General features: G+C 44.3%; 4 protein-coding genes and 1 long non-coding RNA gene across 10 annotated transcripts; 1 reads left to right on the top strand and 4 right to left on the bottom strand.

Annotated features, from left to right (window-relative positions):
* Positions 1-1,270: 1,270 nt before the first annotated feature.
* Positions 1,271-4,632, bottom strand: LOC103986463 (uncharacterized). The gene is made up of 3 exons (XM_009404486.3): positions 2,503-4,632; positions 1,716-2,383; positions 1,271-1,612 (listed from the first exon to the last, which is right to left on the bottom strand). Exons 1-2 carry the CDS (start codon positions 3,999-4,001, stop codon positions 2,140-2,142), a joined length of 1,743 nt encoding a protein of 580 aa, XP_009402761.2. The 5' UTR covers positions 4,002-4,632; the 3' UTR covers positions 1,271-1,612; positions 1,716-2,139.
* Positions 4,633-4,929: 297 nt separating this feature from the next.
* Positions 4,930-7,620, bottom strand: LOC135613159 (josephin-like protein). Of its 4 annotated transcripts, none has more exons than XM_065110220.1 (4): positions 7,341-7,620; positions 6,110-6,171; positions 5,929-6,008; positions 4,930-5,831 (listed from the first exon to the last, which is right to left on the bottom strand). In XM_065110220.1, exons 3-4 carry the CDS (start codon positions 6,004-6,006, stop codon positions 5,358-5,360), a joined length of 552 nt encoding a protein of 183 aa, XP_064966292.1. In that variant the 5' UTR covers positions 6,007-6,008; positions 6,110-6,171; positions 7,341-7,620; the 3' UTR covers positions 4,930-5,357. The 4 variants fall into 4 exon arrangements, with proteins under 4 accessions (XP_064966292.1, XP_064966294.1, XP_064966291.1 ...); XM_065110222.1 differs by having other exon boundaries at positions 4,930-5,816; positions 7,341-7,617; XM_065110219.1 differs by lacking the exon at positions 6,110-6,171 and having other exon boundaries at positions 7,341-7,619.
* A 408-nt stretch (positions 7,621-8,028) lies between these two features.
* On the top strand, positions 8,029-9,539 carry LOC135613158 (uncharacterized). Of its 2 annotated transcripts, XM_065110218.1 has the most exons (4): positions 8,029-8,286; positions 8,393-8,533; positions 8,687-8,714; positions 8,840-9,197. In XM_065110218.1, the coding sequence occupies exons 1-4, from the start codon at positions 8,095-8,097 to the stop codon at positions 8,941-8,943; spliced, it is 465 nt and encodes a 154-aa protein (XP_064966290.1). In that variant the 5' UTR covers positions 8,029-8,094; the 3' UTR covers positions 8,944-9,197. The 2 variants fall into 2 exon arrangements, with proteins under 2 accessions (XP_064966290.1, XP_064966289.1); XM_065110217.1 differs by lacking the exons at positions 8,687-8,714; positions 8,840-9,197 and adding an exon at positions 9,214-9,539 and having other exon boundaries at positions 8,034-8,286.
* A 148-nt stretch (positions 9,540-9,687) lies between these two features.
* On the bottom strand, positions 9,688-11,468 carry LOC135613157 (O-fucosyltransferase 19-like). Its single transcript, XM_065110216.1, has 5 exons — positions 11,386-11,468; positions 11,188-11,320; positions 10,885-11,114; positions 10,320-10,796; positions 9,688-10,249 (listed from the first exon to the last, which is right to left on the bottom strand). The coding sequence occupies exons 1-5, from the start codon at positions 11,463-11,465 to the stop codon at positions 10,045-10,047; spliced, it is 1,125 nt and encodes a 374-aa protein (XP_064966288.1). The 5' UTR covers positions 11,466-11,468; the 3' UTR covers positions 9,688-10,044.
* A 2,556-nt stretch (positions 11,469-14,024) lies between these two features.
* LOC135611923 (uncharacterized) lies at positions 14,025-18,030 on the bottom strand. Of its 2 annotated transcripts, none has more exons than XR_010486685.1 (3): positions 15,590-18,030; positions 14,753-14,869; positions 14,025-14,199 (listed from the first exon to the last, which is right to left on the bottom strand). It is a non-coding gene; the product is annotated as an uncharacterized LOC135611923 (long non-coding RNA). The 2 variants fall into 2 exon arrangements; XR_010486684.1 differs by having other exon boundaries at positions 17,528-18,030.
* Between the last annotated feature and the right edge of the window lie 4,665 nt (positions 18,031-22,695).

The following is a 22,695-nucleotide window of genomic DNA, read 5'->3' as shown; positions in this document are numbered from 1 at the left end:
ACCACCTACTTGCGCAATACTACGTACGCTTTAGTGGTCGCAGATGGTCCGCTTCGCTGTTCTACTCGGAGCTTCAAAAGAAAGCTGGATCATGCGGCATGTTGAAGACAGCCGAAGGATGGATCTGTCAAGCCTTTTCTTACGCGCTGTTGTCGTCTCCATGACCCGGTTCACAGTGAAAGTTCCTTGGGTTGACGTCGCTGCTTTCCTAGCGAAAGGCTATTCTGAGCGAGCAACAGTGCACCATGAATCATCGTCTTGGATCGGAGATCTCCTGAACCGAGATCCGACGAACATGGAGGGTCCGACCTGCGTCCTCAAAGCAACATCTTCTCATCCTCTTCCCACCGAACGCATCGATGTGCTTTCGGTGGTGGCACAAAGCCTTGAATCGACGGCATCGACCTCTATGATCCCGAGCTCAAGTGACAGAGGACCCTGAGAGGGGAAGAAGCCTGAAAAGAAGAGAGTGAACTTGCGGGGGAAGATCGAACTAAACACAGAGAAGAGAAATAGGAGTACGCACTGACGTCGGAAGTCAGCTCAGTGAGAATGTAGAAAATTCCAACTGCAGATAATCGAATCGTCAACTCCATAAAATTATCGAATTGGAAGCGAAAAATATTCTTTTAGTAAATCCATCTATTCCTACATAGTGTGACGAGACATGCTGTGGATATCCAGCGGGAGCTTTCCAGGTTTGCTTGCACCTTGGCAGCAACTCATTCTGTGCTTTGTGCTTCAGCATTCCATTCCATTCCTCCGGAGAGAGAATTCAAACGGTAGTACCAGTCCGATGAAGATGTAGACAGAGCACATATTCTTTCTTGGCATCTAATAATTTGTTTTGGCTGGAGAATATTGCTGGCTGAGTTGCTGCCATCCTGCAGTTGATGCCAACCTCGGGTGTCCAAGTTGATGAAGAACAGCGACATCGATGCCAACCTTCAGGCAAATACTCGACCGCAGGAACTAAAGAAGACACGATTCATGAGGAGTGCTGTTAATGCCCGTATTCCATCATTCTGCAGACCGAGCAAGTCTCGAGGCACGACTAGATCTACTCCTGATGGCAAACACATAGATTAAGATTCTCACGCTTCCCATTTAGTGTTGTTCTACTTGTTGTTATTCTCCCTCGTAGCCTACGTAAGAATGACAGGCACATCCGGTGAGCAGAGACATGATAATATCATCAACGAGCACAGCACATCCAGAAAGAATCACAAGTAGGTTTCCAAACAGTGGATGACGCACTACAGGAAGTAAAACTGCCCAAATCTATGGCCCAACACACAAACGAGCCTATCCAAAATCTCCCATACGTGCAATTTTTTGTCTGCCACACTAATGGACGCATAATATGTTTATTCAGATATGTAGTTCAATAAATACGAGTATACACGAAGAAAAACTCAAGAAACACTAACGGTTTGGAAGAACAATGCGTGGCATTCCTTGCCGACCAAAGTCATGAGATTGTCTGCGTTTGAAGTATCGCTGAGAACGATCATCACTTGTTGCGTCGCTCGCTCTGGAGTCCCGTTGAGACCGTGAAGTTTCTCAGGCTGGCTTCATCTCTCGAGTGGGTCTCGAAGAATACTACCAATCCCTGCAGTTGGAAGCACAAGGAAGCGTCACGATCTCCCCGTTAAAACGTCACATTATGGTGCACAAAAGCGAAGAGAAAGGGGCATTGAAACCGAGTTACGGACAGCAGGTGACCCTCCCGAATCGCCACCTTCGTTCAGATCGGCGTGTTGTCTTCCGCATTGCCCCCTCCAAACCTCTTATCCGCCGTCTCCTACGTTACGAACTCGCCCATGTGCTCCACGACAGAAGCTGCTGCAGTGCACGGTTGAGGAGTATGATGTGCAGCATCCACCGGCCGCAGCTGCAGCTGCAGCTGCAGCTGCTTCACCATCTCGTCCGTGAGGTATCTCAAGTCTCTGCTACTTCGTAGCTCGTCTTTGCAGCAGCTTCCTTAATGCAATTCCAAACTTTATATATATCTATTGTATATACATAATATTTAGATAGCAGATCTCGGAATCATTTCCTGTTTATTATTCTTGGGTTGATGTGGTAGTGAAGGTGAATTATTATTGCTATTCGTTACTTGTTGGTGGTGGTGAGTGACTACTGGTATGCGTCGTTGCAGTCCAATGGGTAGCAGGTGCCGTCGCCGCCGGTGTTCCACAGGAAACGGGCGTAGTTGGCGTTGTGGACGCTGTTGCTGGGATCCGCGTCAATCGCTTCCAAGTAGGTCTCCTCCGCGGCCACAAGGTCCTTCCTGGCCAGCCACAGGAAGCTCGCGTACCGACTCAGTGCCTCCGCGTCCGCCGGCTCCAACCCCGCTGCCTTCTTGAAGTAGTATTCCGCCCTGTCACATGCCCGTCATCCACACCCGTCGGAGTCCGCTTTCCGGGTTTGATACATTTCGACAAATAGCTTGCGATAGTGGGGAAGGAAGCGGGGACCAGTCAGTGTCGTGCCTTTTACCTGTTGTGATCGCGGAGGACGAGATAGAGGAACTGAGCAAAGTTAGCGAGCAGAAGAGCGTTCTCCGGGTCTTGCGACAGGGCCTGCTGGTACATGATCTCCGTCTGCAAGTAGACCGGGTAGTCGTCGGGCGCAAGGTCCACCGTGATGGGCGAGACGAGGCGCAGCAGCGTCTCCCGGTCCATGAGCGCCGCGTCCCTCGCGTCCGCATTCATCCTCGAAACTTCCTCCAGTATCCCTTTCCAAACTCTCGCTTCCTCCGCCTCCTCATCCACCGTCGCCTCTGCCACAAACGCGTCCTCTCCCCCTCCTCCCTCTTCTGTGTTCACCACTGCCGGCGCCCTCGACGTGCCGTCGTAAATAATTTTTCGGTACGATAAAGATACGTCATCCGATCGCCCATCGTCCGTGGCCCCCGCCACCGGCTTCGCGTTCCCTCCGCCCCCCGCACCGGTTCCTCCGATGGAAGCAGTCCTTTTTCCGATCGAAGAGAACAACCTGATGGATGAGCGTTCTTCGTGGTTTTGGCCAAGGTCTTCCATCACGATCATCGACTGGATCGGCGGATTGGGCGTGGCCATGGCGGCGTCATCGAGGTGGCCCATGGAGTAGACGGTGAAGTTGGCGAGCAGGAGCATGACGGAGACCATGAGGGTCGGGGTGCAGGAGAAGATCTGCTGGAAGAGCCAGACGAAGGAGAAGTTCATCTCCCGCTGCACCCGCGCCAGGATCCCCTGGATGTCCTCGCGGTAGATCACCTCCCGCATTTGGAGCGTGTGATTCTGGAGCTCGCGGATCATGAACACCATGGTCGAGAAGGCCCGCTTCACCGAGCAGCAGGCCGACTCGCCCGCCTCCAGGAACCACCCCTCCTCCCACCGCTTCTTCCGCTTTATGATCCTGAGCGACAGCGGCAGCTCCATGCTGTTCGCGTTCTTCTCCACGCTCGCCGGCACGATCTGGTCGCGCCAGTCTGGCGACACCGGGAAGACGGGGAGCCACGGCGGCTCCGTCGATGGCTCTTGCTTCTTCGATTCGGGCGGAGACGAAGGCGCGGGTCTCGAATCGGAGCAGAGGGACGCAGTGGTGGCCAACACATCACCTTCTTCACTCCACGACTCAGAATGGATCGCGTCGTCTTTGCTGCCATCACCTTGTTGCCGTTGGAGATCGAGGGCCGTGTCCTCGAGCCTCTGCCCCAACACCTCATTTTCGTCCTCGTCCTCGTAGTCGCCACCCTTCACCGCGAAGCGCTCGATGCTGGCGCTGAAGGCCCGGCGCAGGACTCGCTCCTGGCTTCGCCTTCCTCTCCCCCACAGAATCTCCAGCGACCGGGTCCTGCACAGCTTGGCCGAACCGATCCCGAGGAAGGGCGAGGCGAAGAGCCGCTTAACCGGAGACGAGGCCACGGCGGGGAAGGCGGCCCGCGAGGCCGTCGGGGTGTTGGTAGGCGTCAGGTGCGGCCGGTGCAAGCGTGCCCCTGCGGCCTGAAGTCCCATCTCCGCCAGCCCTCGTCCTCCCCCCTTCCCCCCTGACGACCCAACCCGAACGCAAACCGGACTCGTTCAAAGTCAAAACAAGAGATGCCACAAAAGAGTCGCCGACAATTGCAGAAGAACGCAAAACAACAGGCCCTGGATCCCCCCACGATGGCCACCACCGCCCCTCCAACGCATGAGTTCACAATGGAACGACAATGACGTAGGGAAGAAAAAGAGGAAGAAGATAACAACTTGCCGTGCTCACCGACGAAGCCTGGCGGTCTTCCGACTATTTGGGATCTGGGAGAACGACGAGCGGCAGGAGAACAAGATGCAGTCCAAGCCCATCTTGGCCCGATGAGGTGTCGCAATAACTCCGTCATGTATTTTTCTACACCACCCATTCGTATCGGTACGTTATTCCAGACTTGGTGATTGGGGGACTCGACACTGACCCGACCATGGATGGAATTGAGCTCCCTCGCGAGCCTGCCCGCGTCAACTTCTTCCTCTTCGAGGAGACACTGTCAGCTGCACGCAGACATCACGAGAGACAGGGTGCACTTCGCTCGTACCCATCGGAGCACGACCTGAAATCGACTACGCTTCTGGTTATTCCAACAGGAGATGGGCGGTGTCCAGATGAGGATACTGTGGAGAGTAGACGATGATGGGTACGCCATCGACATCAACGTCGAACGAGAACGTCATGCCAAGATATAATATACCGCAGGTCTTGATTCTCTGCGTGACTGTTTCCAAAACCATACCCTCGGATGTCTCTACAAAGGGTGATCATAGTCGTTCTTTCCCTTCCAAAAGAAGTTCAAGTGGTATAAGAGAACACGGATCAACAGTCCAAAATAAGCTGTTGAATTGAATTGATCGCAACAACAACAACAATTCATCGACAACATAGTTATGTTCTTCTGCAAGTATAATCTACTTACAAATAAAGAATCGAACAACTTCTAATTTCAAAAATAACAACAACAACAATTCATCAACATCATAGTTATGTTCTTCGGCAAGTATATAATCTACTTACAAATAAAGAATCGAACAACTTCTGATTTCAAAAATAGATGTCGGGACTGTGCCACGGCAAAGGCAACATGACATTGTGTTTTTCAATTTGCTGTAACTCAGGCACAGGATATCAATTTGTAAAAACAGTATCTGAGGTTGCTGAAATTTTCAGGAGCAATATTCTGTTGGATGCCTTTAGAACCGTTGTGACTGGCAAACGACACCTTTGGAATCAACGAAAACAACAAACACACTATGGATGCCAACTCCCTTGAGCTCAGATATTATCCGAAACGTAACAGATGGTACAACGACTCAGCCAAATGCAGCAGATCTGGTCTTATCTCAGAGCTTCTCACGCAGGATGATCAGAATCTCTCCACCCTGATCGATAACATTGTTCAAGAATTCTCTCATCTCTTCTTGATGCTCGAATGGCACTGGTGAAGCGAGATCACTGTCTAAGTTGTACCATACACCATTGATATTGCGCAATGAGACCCAATGCCTGCCACTCCAAACCCCCCCGAACCTCCTAACAGGGATGTTAAGCATTATACCCAACAAAGATTCCTCAGCGAGGTTAATGGAAGAAGCTCCATTTCGACGATCATGCCAAACAACCCTTTTCCTTCTGGACTCCAGTGCTGCAATTAGCACATTGACATCATAGTTTCCAGTAAAGACATTGTGATGGGGCTTAAAGATTAATGATAGGGGAGTCCATTGGCTTCTGAAAGGATCATCGGCCAAAAGTTTCTCTGCAATGGCATCCAACTCAGCTCGACGAAATGAGTCCTTTTCCTTAACCACAAAGAACTAATTGAATTTTACAACCACATCACGTATTGCACACAAAAAATTACAAGTTGCTCGATCCCATATAATGACAAAAAGAAAGACACAAAAAACTTACCTGCATCAGGTTATTGAGTGCGTGCAATAGACAAAACTGCAGTCTCTGCTTCTCATGATAGATAGGCTTTTCATCCATACCTATATCATGCAAAAATATGGCTAGCACGCTTCAGAAGACAAAATTACTAAATATGTGCACCAAGCTAAATTTATGTTACAAAATTACTGATTAGGGTCACCTGAATCCTTACACCAGAGAAAGCTTCCTATCTAATACTATACAAGCATGCAGCCAAGGCACCTGTTCCAATGTGCCCAAGATATGTTATTTTCTTAATCTCTGAGCTAAATAATAGATTCGACGAATACCTTACGTTAAAGTTTTTTTTTTTTTCAACCACCAGGAATAGCTATGAAGGCTCAAATGGACAACGCATGCATGCAACAAAATTTGATAAAGTTGAATAAATATTGATTTAAGAATTTGGAAACAAAGGGCTTGGAGAAACTTCGGATATCTGAAATGCTTTGTCAGCCAGAATATTCCAAGAGAAATGAAAATTCAGGTTATTACACAAAGAACAAATGTTTGGGTTATCTTTGCATCACAAAAAGGCTCTCCGACCAACCATTTCAAAAGAATAATCAACTAGGACTCTATCGTAAATGAATATCAACCAAAAGTTTGACCCCTTCTAAATGAAATAATTAGGTTCAAAATGAAGCGCTTATGTAAGCTGCTCTAGTGCAGTGCCGAAATATTTTCAACTGAAATTAAAGTTTCTTTCAATCAGAAACCAATTACGTAAAACGTTAGTAAAAAAACCAAAACAAGAACAATCTCAAGTGCCAAACTTGTGCCTCTAGCAACACATAAGATGGTGACAATTAATATGTATAATATGACCCTATAAACACCATGCATAAAATGCAATCTTATAATTCAAAGCAACAAGTACTATTTTCGTCAAAGACTAAAACACAGTGCAACATGAAATTATAAATAAACATAATTCAATAATTTTAATATTAAAATTTGAAACTAGTCTTAGGCTTACTCAGTAGCCAATATAAATATGGTGTTACTTTCAATCAAAATATAAATTATATTCAGATTATTCCCAGGCGTCTAATAAGCCTACGTCATACCAAACTTCAATTGCTCCCAATTTCCAATTTTCAACTTTCAATAGTAAATTTTTGAGTTTATTTATGACAACTCGTCGCACTGTGGTTTGATTTTTAGCAGTGAGAAACCGTCTAGAATCTTAAGATTGATGTGTTGTGCGGTTAGATATGTCACCGATCATGGTAATCTTATATATTTTTGGAGACATCACTCTTGGTGCTTAAGATTGTCGCGATTTCCTCACAGAATTTTAACATTATCCTATGTTATCCACGTAAAACAATTAAATCAACAACGACGAGAATCGGAATGGAAAGACAAGGAAGGCCAAGGATCCACACCTCGACCTTGTAGGTTTTCGACTTCAAGTAGGCCTGATTCCTGTAGAGGGTCAAAACCCTAGACCGGAGAGCGGGGAAGGACCGACCCAGGTTCCGTAGGGGGGTAGACAGGAAGCGATGGAGGGATGCGGTTCCCCCAATCTCGTTTCTTTGGATGATCGGAGGAAAGCGTAAGCAAGGCGGCGGAAGAGACTGAAGGAAAGGGCGCGACGGCGAGCAGGCCGGGAAACGAGAGAGGGAGAAGAACGGGCACGCGAGGGTTCGGCTATCACCCAATAGTCTCCCTCGCAAGAGATGGGATCTGACGGTTCATACGTCGTAAGTAAGATTCAACGGCTATGATTTACTCTCGGCTATGCCTCTCCCGTGCTTATCCAACTAAGCTTGGGTCCCACGTCACCTACAAATAAATAAATTGCACCATATAATGCTGCTTCGAATCGTTCATGTGAAGGCCTGACCGCACGACTGCAAGCACGACTTATCTTACGACTAGGAAATGTGGCATCAACCATTATGAGACATCATTAATTAAGAATATATAATTTCTATGCTACACGAGTGCAACCGCGAGGAGGTGATGTGGATCACAATTGCTGGGCTATTGGGCCTGCACGAACTCAGGCTCCATTGCGGGTTTCGGATTCCTCGTCTTAATGGGCTCCGGCACATCTCATGCGCCGTCTCGAGGTCTACTTACGACCCGTACAGTAGCAGAGCGAGGCCCAAGCAAGGGCCGAAGGCGAAGAGGGAGATGGAGAAGGCGAGGGCGATCCTGTCGGTCGGAGAAGAAGAATCGGAGCGGGTGGCGCGGCTGGACGTCCGCCCCCACCGCGCCGGACACGCGGCCAGCTTCTACGAGGGCTTCGCCACGCGAGGGTTACGGGTCGATTGCATCCGCCCTGGCTTCCTCTCCTGCACCTTCAAAGTCCCCCCTCGTCTCACCGTGAGTCCTCTCGCAGCCGACGGACTCTTGATTCGCTTTACGCCGCGATCTGTTGACTATAGATGTTCCAGCTTCCCCCGATTTGGATGCACTCGTTTATTTGCAGGATGCTGGTGGGAATCTGTCGCCGGGAGCCATCGCGAACCTGGTGGATGAGGTGGCCGCGGCTGTCATCCATTCCGAAGGTCACCACATGAAGATCTCCGTCGACATGTCCATCTCGTACATGTGCGCTGCCAAGGTCGATGTAAGTACAGATCCTCTCTTCCTCGTTAGCAATTTCCCCCAAATGTTTATGCCGTCTCCGCCCAGTCGATCTCGAGCAATCGCAATCTATTTATAAGCCATTACCTTGCTTCCATCTCCGTGCATGGTCTTGAATCTCGGATTGCATTCACAGAGTCTCGCTCGATCAAGATGTTTCCATGGTAAGAATGATGCATACTTAGATTTCTTTTATCGATCCCAAAGGTGGCAGAAGCAATTGAAATCCACGAGCAATAATAGAATGGGGTCTATCTAAGGTTAATTCGTGCCATTCACCCTTGCCCAGGATGCCGCCATCTGGATTGCCCCAAGAACAGTAGTACACTTTTGGTGCATCCCGTGTTTATCCCCAGCCTGAAGAGCTTTCATCCGCTTGCATTACAATGTTGAAGTTATTAGATACAATACAAATTGGTGCTGCAAGAAAAGGGTGTCTAGAGAGAAAATGGGGAATATAATATTGCACAAGGGAAATCAATCGACATGTTGCCATGAACATGGAATGTAAAGGTCAATTGATGATTGGAAAGGTGTTTGGGATCATTAATCGAAGTTGAGGGTGGTGGGAGGAGTCTTTGCCATTCCATCAATGGATGGTTTTATGCAATTCTTTTTCTCCTATACTCCCATCTTCATATCCTCTTTTGTTTTGGCAAGCAGGATGAACTAGAGATCATATCGAAGGTTTTGGGGCATAAAGGTGGCTACTCAGGAACGTATGTGTTACTCAAGAACAAAGCAACGGGAGAGGTTGTTGCCGAGGGCAGGCATTCGTTGTTCGGTAAACTTGTAAGCAAAATCTAAGTAGCCCGTGATTAGATTATGCTACTTGTTTTTTTAGATTATTACATCAAATGACGACGTATATGATGCTCGTAGTGGACTCGATAATACAGTAATCAAGTCGTAGTGTATATTTCCGCTACTTTTCATGTATTTGTGATACATTTTGGATGTAATATACACAAAAAGAAGTTCTTTTCTTTCTTTTGTTGTTCTTCAATTTGCTTTTACCAATATGAATGCACAGATTTGTATAGATTCAGCTCTGTTAGCTTCTGCTCTTGATCACGATGGAACGGGAGCTGTTGACACTCAAAGGTAGCTAATTACTTTGTGGTGGAATGCAGAGAAATGGGACGATGATATCACACTTGTAACGCTGCCATGCACTTAGCAGATGATTTCGATGTGATGATATATACTGATGACTGCTCAAGAAACTGAAACTGGGCTTTGATTCAAAGTAAATATGTATCATGTGATGATGATATACTGATGACGAAGCTTTGCTTTCCCCTTGTCTACTTCTCTATACGAATGCATGCCTTTTGTCTTTGCCTGCCTCGGAATCTCACATTACAGCAAGGTTTTTCTATTCCCGAAGCAGAGGAGGCCGTCAGAAGAAACTCTCGTCGTCTTTACAGCGATCGAGCAAGGGAGCTTCCCAGAACTGCCACCTTCCTCTTCTCGGTGCAAACCCCTCCTGCTTCAGATGCTCCTGTGTCGCTTCATGCACAAGCATCCCGGAAGAGGATTCGCATAGAAGTACTCTTCCTGTCTGGGGATCCCTTCGGTCCTCCTCTCGTACGGCCCTCCGAGCCTGTTCTTGTGATCTCTCTTCACCTGCTCTTCCAGCTTCTTCCAGCTTATGACACCCTCGTCCAGCTGATCCATCAGCTTCACTAGCCTCTGCCTGAGACAATCGCAAACGTGAGAAGAAAGCTCGGCCGAAGCAGGAGGAGGAGATGGAGCTGCGGGCGTACCTGTCCGGGTTGATGGTCTTCCGGAATCCCTCGAATCTCCTGTGCCCTTGCACCGCTTTGGCCATGTTCCCGTCGTAGGTGTACACGAACACGTCGCTGCGGAGGGCGACGATGTAGTCGAGCGCCGCAAGCCTGTTCTGGTACCCCTCCAAACCCTCCAATTCCTCGGCGGACGTCAAGCTGTGGTGGGTGTAGATGTTGGGGTACTCCGCCGTCAGCGTTTCCATGCTATTCGCGCCGTAGATTTCTCCGGCCACGATGTAGATGCTGGTGGTGGAAGGGTAGCCCATGGCCTTGAGGAAGATGGCAGCTTCGCGCGGCGTCATGGGGCACCCGCCTTGGAGCCGCTTCTCCTTGCTATCGATCTCTTTCTCCTTCCAGTGCTTCACCCCGTACCTCATCGCCCTCAGCTCTTCCGCCTCATGGGACGACAGGTTGTGGCTGCAGCCGGTGAACGACAGCATGTCCTTCTCGTACCTTCATCCATACGCACCATGAACTGTCGTCATATAACACGTCCAGTCGAGATAACCCCAACCAAGAACAGCTCGATCTATGTATGTACCTGAGATGAAGAGCGATGTAGTGGTCGCTGCCATTTCTCAATCTACGGACCAATGTCTTCCCCAGCTCTTCGATCTCTCTCGTGTATCGAAGCGCTCGGTAGTTGGCACGGCACCGAAGCCTCTGAATCGAAGGGGGAAGGCCATTGTTGGCGAGGCGGGAGTCTGTGTAGGTGAATTCTATCACCCGACGCCTGCTCAAGACATTAGCGAAGCTCTTGAAGTAGGAAGCCTGGGAGACGAGGAAACCTGTTGGGTAGAGAGAAGGAAGGACTGGAATCGCTGCAATCTGGATGCATACCTACCTTAGACCAGGAGATGGGAGCCCTCTTCAGCGGCTTCGTCTTGGCGTATCGCCGGGGGAGGGATCCCACCACGGAGATGTCATCCTTGAGAGCTTCCACGAAGTGTTTGACATCAAATATGTCCTTGAATTCACTGCCAAGATGGAGATCAAGCATTGGCCCAAACAAATATATACATATACGGAATGCGTTCGTTACCTTGGATCTGTCCAAAATGATTTGTGATCTAAGAAGGGCAACACAAGCGTGGCGTTCATTAGCTTTGCTACCGCAACCATGTCGCTTATCTGCATGCATGCATGCGTGTAAGTAAGATTGCAACATCCGAAATGACGTATTGATCTAAACTCTAAAAAGTCCAATGAACACAGGAAGAATAACGTACTCCCATTCTCATCTGGTTAAGTCCTCCGTTGGCATGAACAATAAGATAACCCACCGTTGCATTGCATGTGTCTACAAATGCAAGATTCCATGGCAGTGGTCGCGTCGCTCCACGATAACTATCTCAAGTATACGAACGCAATGAAACTTACTGACTTACCGCATTTAGCTTTTGGACGATTGATGCATTGTCGGTAACCTTTATTGTTTGGATTCATCCAAATCTCAGGAATCTGTAAACACATCAAAGCATCTTTTTTGAATCAGTGCAACAATGCTAACGGTTCATTTCTAAGCATAAACCAAATCAAAAAGAGAAAGAAATGGTAAAGAGAAGATGATGGAATGATCATAGAAGCGAGAATGGTGTGAATGAACCCATGGAGAATCATCCAAAGCATATTGTTGCATGCGTATATATATGCCTTCCGACAAGGGAAGACGAATCTGTGAAGCTAGCGAACGACATGATGTATGACCAAGGCGGATAGGGAATACAGGAAGATGAGGCCTTCTCTGTATGCTGGTGGCGTTCTCCAGCGTCCAACTCGACGACTCGTCTCGCATCACGCTGCCGATCTGCAGCACCACGTCCTTGTTCTCCTGGGAGCCGCCGATGCGTGCGGTGCCGAGGAGAACGGTGGCGGCCAGCATGGAGAATAGGGCCAGAGCCAACAGCCTCATCCACGCATTCCTACCCCCCGGCCGCCACCCGCCCCTGCCGTGCCGAAGCAGCAGCCGCCGCGAGAAGAGACCGTGCCATCCTCCGAGGGACCCTGCATGGTCGCGGGCCTCGCCGTCCTCGTCTTCCTGGAGAGCCCTCTCCGGATCGCTGAATTCCGGCTGCCGCCGCCTGGTGGGGCCAGAGAGGATGGGGCTGGTGGCGGTGGATGCGGCTGCACTTGACGGGACGGACCCGGCGGCGATCATGACCGTTGGGAGCGGGGAGCGGAGGGCCGGGCGTGTGAGAGCGTTGCACCGAGGAGGACGGGTGGGGGGGAAGAGAGGGATTGGAGGCGGGGAGAGAGGCGTGGAGACAACACCGGGAATCTTGACGGTGATCTCTGGGGTCTGTGAACCGTTGCTTCTCCCTTCTCTCTTTCTTTTCTCTCTCTCTCTCTCTCTCTCTCTCTCTCTCTCTCTCTCTCTCTCTCTCTCCTTGGTTTTGCCGCGACGGTGAATGGGCGTCCCGGAAATGGTGGCGGCGTAGGACGTGGTGAGGTGAACAGAAGCGCTCACTTGCGCTCACGTCTCTGCTTCTTTTGACTTCGCCGTCTCCCGATCCATCCATCGATTTATCTCCCTCTCTCTATGTACGATTAACGTGAATCTAATTCGAACGAGGCAAGCAGTGTATATCCAGGAGGTGTCAGAGGAAAACTAAGATCATGAGAGGTTTTCGATTCCATCTTATGTTAAAAATATTTTTTTATATACGATCACCTTTCTATCCATAAATGAGGAGAATAATATTTGTAATTATCGGTCTACTTTCCATTCATTTCCACCCCTTAAATTACACCTATTTGTATATATCATGTTATATATATATATATATATATATATATATATATATATATATAATATTAGGACAACTTAAGGTTGTATACACGTGCCATTGTCATAACGTTTCTTACCGTTGGCGGATTGCAATGCATGCTGTAGACGATACGCAAAGCAGGAGTCAAATCAACTGCAAACTAAAAGGAGGCCGACAGGGTAAAATTGGGATCTTATAATGAATAATTAATGAGATGTACGTATAAGGCGGCCAGCCGTTATTGATATGCCACGAATGTGGCGCTCGCACCAACAAAAGGAGGGTTTGCGTCGGATTCACAGCCAAACGCTTCGATAAATGGAAGAACGAACAAAGGAGACGGTTGCGTTCTGTCCTTTGTCCCTCCCACCGCGGCCTTTCTGTATGATCTGCCACAGCTGTTCGCAGTCAATGACACCACGTCGCTTTGTGTTCGACGTGGTACTCCACCTCGCGATTTCCACCGGGCGAGCAACTCGGCGGTGGAGTCATCCTCTCGCATTCATATTCAAAACAATACACGTATATAATTCCCATTGGACTGTGATAACTACGATGGATGATTGAGAAATTTATGTGTGTCGGTGTTCACACGTATGAGTCCGACTCTGAAGGAAAAAACAATGTATAAGTTCCTTAAATGCAAATCCCAGAATGATTAATGTACACGATTACATATTTATGTATACAGATTATTTTCGAGATTCAATCCCGATCATTATACCGTGACCCATATTTCATTATACATGAATATATTCATAGTAAAAGAATAAAAAAGAATGATCCCAGGGTTCAACTATTCCACCCTTTAAAACAGCAAAAAAAATAGTGTAAAAAAAGAAGAAAAAAAATTAATTTATGACCTCGTCCGAGTAAGAGAGTGTGTAATAAGCCAATGAGGATGAGTCGTGAGATATATAATCAAGGTTAAATCGACTCTAAAATAAACAATTGGTGATGGGTTAATACTTGATACCTCGGTTGATGCAAGTGCAAACCTGACCTTGACCTGACTCATCAGCATGTAATGTTGTTTGAGCCAAACCTTCGCATCTGCTTAATGGATGCCGACGGTGGGTCTGAATCAGCTGCAGGAATGAATACATATCAGCAATCTTCTATTCATGCTTAGTTCTGAAGTTAATTCAGGTTGTTTAAGAAGAACTCAGAGCTCTAACTCGATATTAAGCAACAAGTTTTGGTGCGACCAGAAGCAGTAACTAGTAAAAAAAAATTATATGCATAATTCGTGTGCAAATTCAAGTGTTTAATTTTTTCTCTTTTTGTTGCCCACAAGACACAAACCAACAGGATGAATGATCTAATGATCTAATGCAAAGATATGGAATTCAAATGAAATGACTGATAATGTAGTAGTAGAGTTCATCGACAACAACTAATACAGGGATTAGTTGCTTTCTTCCACTTTTTCCCTTCTTTAATTTTCATGCTCGAGAGATAGATAGAGGAAAAACTATTGTAAAACAAGACATTTTTTCTTCATCATCAAGTACTATATGATGTACTAAATGCAAGCCCACTTCGCTGAACCACAAAATAGATGGATTGTAGAAAAATCAAAAGAAACAAACAAAACTATTTAGTTACATGGGCTGGATCACCAACTGATCTGCCACCTACCTTTGGGGAGGCATTCTTCATATAAATACTTTGATCCATATGGAAAATTCATTTTTTTTTCCTTTTTCTCCAGAATGGGCTTGTTGTCATAACACTCTCAAAGGCCACAGCACAAATCTGTCATGAATTAAGTGGGAATTATATTTAGTGAATCTTTCTGGCTGGACTATAAATTTCCAATATAAAATATCAAAGACCAACAACTAAAATTTTGACTTTTGTAGTAGTATAAGTTGATCAATGTGCCTCCGTCTACAACTAAAAGATGACACCTTGAGCAAAAAAAAAAAAAAAAAGCATTTCTGTTACAAACAACTTAAATCCTAATCCCTAGATTAGGAAGTGCTAAAGCAAGGATATGAAACGACAAATAAATATTTAATGAAGAACCAACATACACAGATTCTCCATGGTTTTTACAGGAAGAACAAAGAAATTGCTTCACATCCAAACTTAAAATAACATGAGAAATATAAAGTATAATGAATATGGTCCTCATTGCGCAATAAGGGAATTGACAGGGAATACTTTTGAGGATAATAAAAAAAAGCTAGTGTATCTCAACATTCATGCAGCAGTCCAAGCGAAACAATCTTGAAGATGCAATTCTATAGCAGCAAAGAAATGCAGGTTCAAATAATATACTAATCAGCAGCATGAGTAGTTAGCAGGAAATGTCTCTCTAACTTAAGTGATGGTACTTTTTCCTCGATGTAATCTGAAAAAGGTAGCACGACCTAGATTACATAACAACCTCTGCACACATTAATGAAAGTCAATCACAGGATCCAGTGATCAAAACATAAAGATGACATTTTAATGGTGTCCTAAACGTACCAATTAAACTCGATGAAGACATGATGTGCTTCTTGATATCACATTGATGCATCCATAGGCGGCAAATCAGAGATACTGTTGCAAAAATTACAAGGACTCTTCTAAACATATTAAGAATGTGTATGCTGCATGCAAACATATCATTCAGGCTTCTTATATGTTCAGGCATCTTAGAACATACTCGAAGCATAATGGATACATACAAGATGTGCACAGTTTAACTAGAATGATAACAGAGAATTGTTAAGACAAAGCTAATGGTCACAGTACTAACTACTCAACTATGATGAGACCCACATGTTAAACGGTCACAATAAATCTGCTAACATGAACATGTTTCAGAAAGATACTCCTTTGTTGGGATGTGTTCAGCACCAGTTCATTCAAATATTATAATGGGAAGATTTATTGATGATTGGTAAGGCAGTCTGTATACGGAAGATAACAGTAAGGATCAAAAGAGACAAGCGGACTTTCACCAATTACTTTAACGAGAGAGTAAAAATTGCTAAATAGATTTAGCAAGTATTGTCAAGGTACTTGTACCTATATGAGCGTAGACAGACATGGCTTTTTCTTGCTAAAGCAATCAAAATTACAGGGTCGAGAGGGGATAAATGTAAAGATAAAATAAAATAAAGAAATATGGGAGTATGCAAGCGTAGAGAACACAATGTGAAAATCATATGAAGAGGTTCCAGTGATGATTAAAAACATCATAGGTTATGGTCACTAATAAATATTTAGGCACGGAGGGTGGTTAGTTGGAACCAAATGTCTAAGAACACTATATAAAACCATTTCCATTCAATTGTAATAATATATGAATCGACCAGCAAATATAATGCAGAAAGCATATAAAATGGTTTTAGTGATGATTGGAGACATTGTATGCTTAACAGCTATTGAAGGATATATAGGCACAGAAGGTTACAAGTTAGAAATCAGCGATGAACACTACAAAACCAGTGTCCTTCAAACTTTACAAGTTATATGAACCACCTAGTAACACTTAGAATAGAATAGCTTCAGTTCAACACGAAGAAATCAACAAACGAGAAAGCGAACGCCATGTCAAGTATACACAAAGATTCAAAGACCAAAGGTTGAACCAAAAGGAAAACAATGTCACTATAGTATGAACATTCATGAAATGGATTTCCCATATACAACTAAAGGCACTTTAGCAGTCAGAGAGAGTGAGACACTATGTAGCGCCATCTCAAATTGACAGGACACAAGAAAACAGTAAAAGCTCTGTATGCTAAAGTGGGGTATATTGAAGAACACGTACAGAATCATGGAAAACAAATGCACCAATTAAGGGATGAGAATTCGGATTAATGCTGAGGATAGGTGGGAGGAACTTGAAAACAGTTCACTAGAATGTTTTAAAAAGATTCTGTGGTCCTTATACTGCCCTCGGTATAGCTTAATGACAGGAAAAGATCCAATGACCCAAATAAGATGAGATCCCAAAAGCCCTTTAGCGAAATCTTATTGATTGAGTTCTCAGAAACACCACAAAGGATCACCTCCAAAGAGACAACTAAGATTAATGCATATGGTAAAGCCAGGAAAATAGCACTTTAAATGAGCGCATTAAAAACACTCAATAATTGCATAAGTAGCTCATGGAAAAAAAGCATTCCAGCAGCGATCATTACATCATATACTTTGTGGCATGCAAAACAGAAGGATGGTCCTAAAATACAAAACAAGGACGCAAGAAAAGCTGAAAACAACTCAAAAACGTAAGATAATACATGTTTGACTAGCTATCTATCAATATCTGCTATAGCATTCAGCTACATTGTGTTCGATGTCCAGTTTAATTAAATAGGAATTATGGACGAATGAAAAACAAATTTAGATATTGCTCTATCATGGGGAAAAAATCATAATTAAGTGCTCATAATGCAAAGTTCAAACAGTTACCATGTACTTTCAGATAAATCTAAGATCTCATACAACTATTCCAACTCCTGCCTGACGATGTAGAAGTAGAGCTGTCCATGATTGTTCCAGAAGTCGCCTTGGTGAAGAAGCATCTCTGTGGCCCCTGATTACGGACAGACCTGGAGCAACCACCCGACGGCCTCCTCTCTCTGCCATTGCTGCGGGTACGAAATCCGGCGAACCCGCCGATCGAGTTTGGATCGAAGCTGCCGCTGCAGATGCAGAGGGATCGACGGTCAATGCCCGGATCGAACACGCAAGCGCCAAAAGGGCGTGGGAAGAGATCCGCAGCCTCGAGTACGAAGCAGCCAGGGAGATCGGTGGTGGAGGAGGGGAAGCGAAGCCCTAAGTTTGGCGAGAGGAGAAGAGGAGGCAACGGCTCGGGGGCAGAAGGAACGGAGAAGAAGAGTGGCGGGTGGGGTCGGGAATGGAGAAGGGAACGATGGATATATAACGAAATAAGCACCGACCGTGGCTGACACTGGTCGTGGCGCTGCAATTAAGACGGTTAGCACTCTAACTGCACCGACGCAAGTCGAATCCCTATTATAGCACGATCTGAAGCGTCCATCTTGAGGTGACGCCACGCGTTTACCATCCGATATAAGTACGCACATTCTTGGCGGTGCGAGCCCCGATTGTGATCGCTCCTAATTACATACCTTTAAAATCAATAAAAATATACTAATAAATAATAATAATATATTTTTAATATTCGATGACGGACGATAATGTTGTTGGCGTTGACGACGACGTCGTTGTTTCGTCACTTCCGACAACGATAAGGTCTGCTCTCATCGTGACGCCATCCGCCTCCATAATGAGTACACAGTCAATCACATCACCGCTCGTCCTGCGTCACTTTACAAATGTGTGGACACTAATGTAGTTGCCAAGCGATAACTACATCGATGTCAACACAGATAATGGTGATCATCGTGGCGTCTATAAAGAAGGTGGTAGTCGCCTCATCGTTGACCCATTGGGTATATCCCAACCTTGTCTTAAAGCTGAGGTTGTCGGAGCTTCTAACGCTCCCCCTGTTACTGCGTCTATTCTGGCACCACCTCTTATTGAGCAATTATCTCGATGCTTTATATTTGTATCGGTATCGACGTAATTGCTGAACGACGAAAGGGTTACTTTGTATCTTACATTAGTGTCAATGCAGATGTAGAGCGACAATATTGTCGCTTGACGAGATGTGTGCTAGTCATAGGTGTCATGCAAGTCAATCACATGAGTGATGACATATGTGACAAGATACACACTCTTTTTGTTTATTATATTATTTAACATTTTATCACTTTATATTACTTGTTGCATTAATATATATTGTGATATTCATGGATCTCTGCAACGAGAATCGAATCGTGATGAGATAATGATAATGAGACTGATTTGTCTTTAAACACAAATCTTAAATAATCCTGGTCATATGTTACTCGAGAGGGACATCAAGATAATCGGACATACTGGTATACTATGTACTCGTACATATAATAGAAATAGTTAGTCTCATATTTGCTCGTGTGGGGACACTATGGATACAGCACAAGTGTTCAATGGAGAATGAGTTCATTGATTAATTCACTAATGGAATATTGGATGGTTGATGATGCCTTATTGTCAAACAATGATTCCGTAGTCCGGGTGGTATATCTTATCATTAGACTTGAGACGCCAATAATGTCCTATATAAGTACTTTACTCATTGATACCGAACTTATAGATTTGAAAGTTTCAAATATAGTACAGTCGGTCATCGAGAGTGACATCCAACCTTATGAGGACTATTGAGTGTCGATAGTGCTAATCATATGTGTCTTGTAAGCCAATCATATGAGTGATGACACGTGTGACTTGACACACAATCTTTTGGCTTATTATATTTTGGTATTTTATTACTTTATATTGATTATTATATATACACATGTATATATTGTGATGTCCTTGGATCTGTGCAATAGGAATCAGATCATGATGAGATCATATTAATAAGACTGATTCATCTTTAAACACAAACACTAAATAATATCGGTCGTAAGTTACTCGAGAGGGACATTGAGATAATCGGATAGACTGGTGTATTGTATATTCATCCATATGATGAATGCAGCCGGTCTCATAGCTGCTCGTGTGGAGACACTAGGGATACAATATAAGTGCTCATTAGATAATGGGTTCATTGTTTGATCCGTTTACGAAATGTTGGATGGTTGATGAAACATTTTTATTAGACATCAATTCCGTAGTCCTAACGGTGTATCTGATCTTTAGAGTTGAGACACAAATGATGTCTTGTATGAGTACTCCACTCTTTAATACTAGACTCATAGGTTTGAATGTTCTAAATCTAACACGTTTGGTCATCAGGAGTGGTAGCTAATCTTATGAGGATTATTGAGTATAAATAAATGATCATCTATTCTCGGTGTCATAAAAAGAATATTTCATGTGTTCTTGCTCGGACAAATCCCTAGCTATGATCATTCAGAATGAGAGAGAAAGAGTTATCCGGGAGAATTCAATTATAGTGAGACTCCGGGAGAAATCGTATGAGTTTGACAGCACCATGCTCGATATACGATATTAGATGGACGATGGACTATAGATATATAATAATTGAGGATAGACATGTCCAATGGATTTGATTCTCCTGTATCGTTTGGAAGCTACGACGTAATAGCCTAGTACGTCCGCAATCGATGAGTCAGAGTGAATTATTATGAATATAATAATTCACTTAGCTAGAAGAAGTTCTGATACGTATGACTAACGACCAACTCGATATTGAGTATAGAGAGTCACACACATATGGTAGGAATTGCGATGAGTATAGGTTCGGATATGAGATATTCGCTGGAGCCCTTATCTTATTGGATATACAATGAGCCACTGAATTATTAGATCATATGGATAAGATCTAATAAGAGATAATAAGAGATTATTGAATATAGGTCCACTAATCTAAGAGGCTTTGGTAGTTGGATGGAGATCCAATATCCAATGGGGTAGGATCCATTAAGGTTAAGTTGATAAGAGACATCTATAAATAGGAGGGAATCAATGGTTCATAGGCTAAATCATTTTTAGGTTGTCATCTCCTATTCTCCTCTCCCCTTCTCCTCCTAAGATAGTAAGTTTAGAGATTTGAGGAGCATCGTCGCAGCCTTACTGTATGGCACCATTAGAGAGGATGCCGTTTGATCTCTTTCACCCTCTCCTATAGATCTGTAGGGACTCAGGGATATACGATCTCCCTAGCTAACACAATCTTTCATATACGTAATTTTAAGTTTCACGGATTTTACGCATCAATCTTCACACGACGTCGAACACATTTTGGAAATTTGGGAGTTTGTTTGTATGTTCTTTTGCGGTGTATATGATGTCACCCCCATATTTCCCTACAGAAAGATGATCATCCGCTCTCGGTATCATGAGCGGAATATCTCTTTTGTTCTTGCTCAGACAAATCTTTAGCATAGGTTTTTTGGATTGAGAGAGAAATAGTTATTCAGGAGAATCCGATTAGAGCGAGACTCGATGAGAAACCGTATGAGTCTGACAATATCATGCCTGGTATACGATCTCTGTAATATTAGATGGATAGGGGACTATAGATACACGATAACTAAGGACAGATATATCAAAATGATTAGATTCCCCTATATCGTCTAGGGAGTATGGCATAGTAGCATAGTATGTTTGCAGTTGATGAGTCGAATAAATTATTATAAGAATAATAAGTCACTGAGTTTAAAGAAATTTTGATAGGTGTGACTCACGGCCAACTCGATATTGGGCTTAGAGAGTTACACACATATGATAAGTGTTGCGATAAGTAGAGGTTCGAATATAAGATATCCGCTGAACCCCATATTTTATTGGATATCCAATAAGCTTATGAATTATTGGATCTTATTAATGAGAGATTATTTGATAGAGATCCACTGATCTAAGTGGCTTGGGTAGTTGAATGAAGATATAGTACTTAATAGGGTAGGATCTATTATGGTTAAATTGATTGAGACCTCTAGGAGGGAACCAAATGTCCATAGGTTATATTCTTATTGATTGTCACATCTTATTCTTCTATTCTCTTATATTCTCCTCCTTAGATAACAAGTGTGGAGATTTGAGCAGCGATTTATGGAGCGTCTTCGCACTACCTACTGTGTGAATTACCGCTAGAGAAGAGGACGCTTGATTTCCTTCATCCTCTCATACATATCTGTAGGATTTCAGGGATATACGATCTCCTTAGGTAACACAACTATCTCACCAGTGATTTTAAGTTTCATGGATTTTTATGCATAAATCTTCGTATGATGATGAATACCTTTTTAAAAATTTGGGGATTATGTTTTTTTTGTTCTTTCATTACATGTAAAGTCGTCCTAGATTTCCCTACAACGTGGTGCCAGAACTAACACGACAACAGGAGAGAGCGAATAGAGCTATGACAAACCTAGCTTCGAGTTGAGGTTGAGATCCACCCAAAATGAGTTAGCAGTGAGGCAACCACCACATTCGTCGTAAATGTCGTGACAACTACATCAATATTGACATAGATGCAGAGGAACATGAGGGTGGATGGTGATAAGGTCAATAGTACACTTCTCATGGGTGACGTAGCGGTGAAAACAAATCTCATCGTTGTGGAAGGCGACTAGACAACTACATCGATATCGATGCCGACAACATCGCCATGTATTATCGAACATTAAAAAATATATCTTTTATTTTTTGTTTTCGTTAATAAAATTAATATTGTTAGAATAAACGGATTAAATATTTTATTTTTATAATTATAAAAAATAATATAATTTTTTAAAGTATAAGGATAAAAATACTAAAGCTATATAACTACGGGTAACATATAATTAGTCCGCTTAATAATTCGTAAGCTTAAGTCGTGCCTTAAGTCACGATCGCAGGCCCAGCTCTTCCCCATAGCGGCGTCCGCAAAGCGAATCAAAGCGGCTGCAGCATCGGGTGAAATATTTTGTGTCGCAACGATGCCGCCTCTCCAGTACCCGGTAGTCAATCAGAGCCGTGAATTTTTGCTTAGGGGGATCCAAACCGTCGGCTCCTCTCCATATAAGGGAGGCTTTAGGGTGACGGCCCCCACCTATTATTTC

This window comes from Musa acuminata, chromosome BXJ2-5, assembly GCF_036884655.1.
Source record: "Musa acuminata AAA Group cultivar baxijiao chromosome BXJ2-5, Cavendish_Baxijiao_AAA, whole genome shotgun sequence".
NCBI classification, from domain to species: domain Eukaryota; kingdom Viridiplantae; phylum Streptophyta; class Magnoliopsida; order Zingiberales; family Musaceae; genus Musa; species Musa acuminata.
This window is presented reverse-complemented; position numbering and strand designations above follow the sequence as displayed.

Coding starts and splice junctions, on each gene's coding strand:
- LOC103986463 (XM_009404486.3), bottom strand. CDS start 4,001: ATGGGACTTCAGGCCGCAGGGGCACGCTTGCACCGGCCGCACCTGACG. Junction 2,384..2,502: donor GTCCTCCGCGATCACAACAG/GTAAAAGGCACG, acceptor GGCATGTGACAG/GGCGGAATACTACTTCAAGA.
- LOC135613159 (XM_065110220.1), bottom strand. CDS start 6,006: ATGGATGAAAAGCCTATCTATCATGAGAAGCAGAGACTGCAGTTTTGT. Junction 5,832..5,928: donor CACTCAATAACCTGATGCAG/GTAAGTTTTTTG, acceptor AAATTCAATTAG/TTCTTTGTGGTTAAGGAAAA.
- LOC135613158 (XM_065110217.1), top strand. CDS start 8,095: ATGGAGAAGGCGAGGGCGATCCTGTCGGTCGGAGAAGAAGAATCGGAG. Junction 8,287..8,392: donor AAGTCCCCCCTCGTCTCACC/GTGAGTCCTCTC, acceptor GTTTATTTGCAG/GATGCTGGTGGGAATCTGTC. Junction 8,534..9,213: donor TGTGCGCTGCCAAGGTCGAT/GTAAGTACAGAT, acceptor TTTGGCAAGCAG/GATGAACTAGAGATCATATC.
- LOC135613157 (XM_065110216.1), bottom strand. CDS start 11,465: ATGGTTGCGGTAGCAAAGCTAATGAACGCCACGCTTGTGTTGCCCTTC. Junction 11,321..11,385: donor TCATTTTGGACAGATCCAAG/GTAACGAACGCA, acceptor CCATCTTGGCAG/TGAATTCAAGGACATATTTG. Junction 10,250..10,319: donor AAGACCATCAACCCGGACAG/GTACGCCCGCAG, acceptor CGATTGTCTCAG/GCAGAGGCTAGTGAAGCTGA.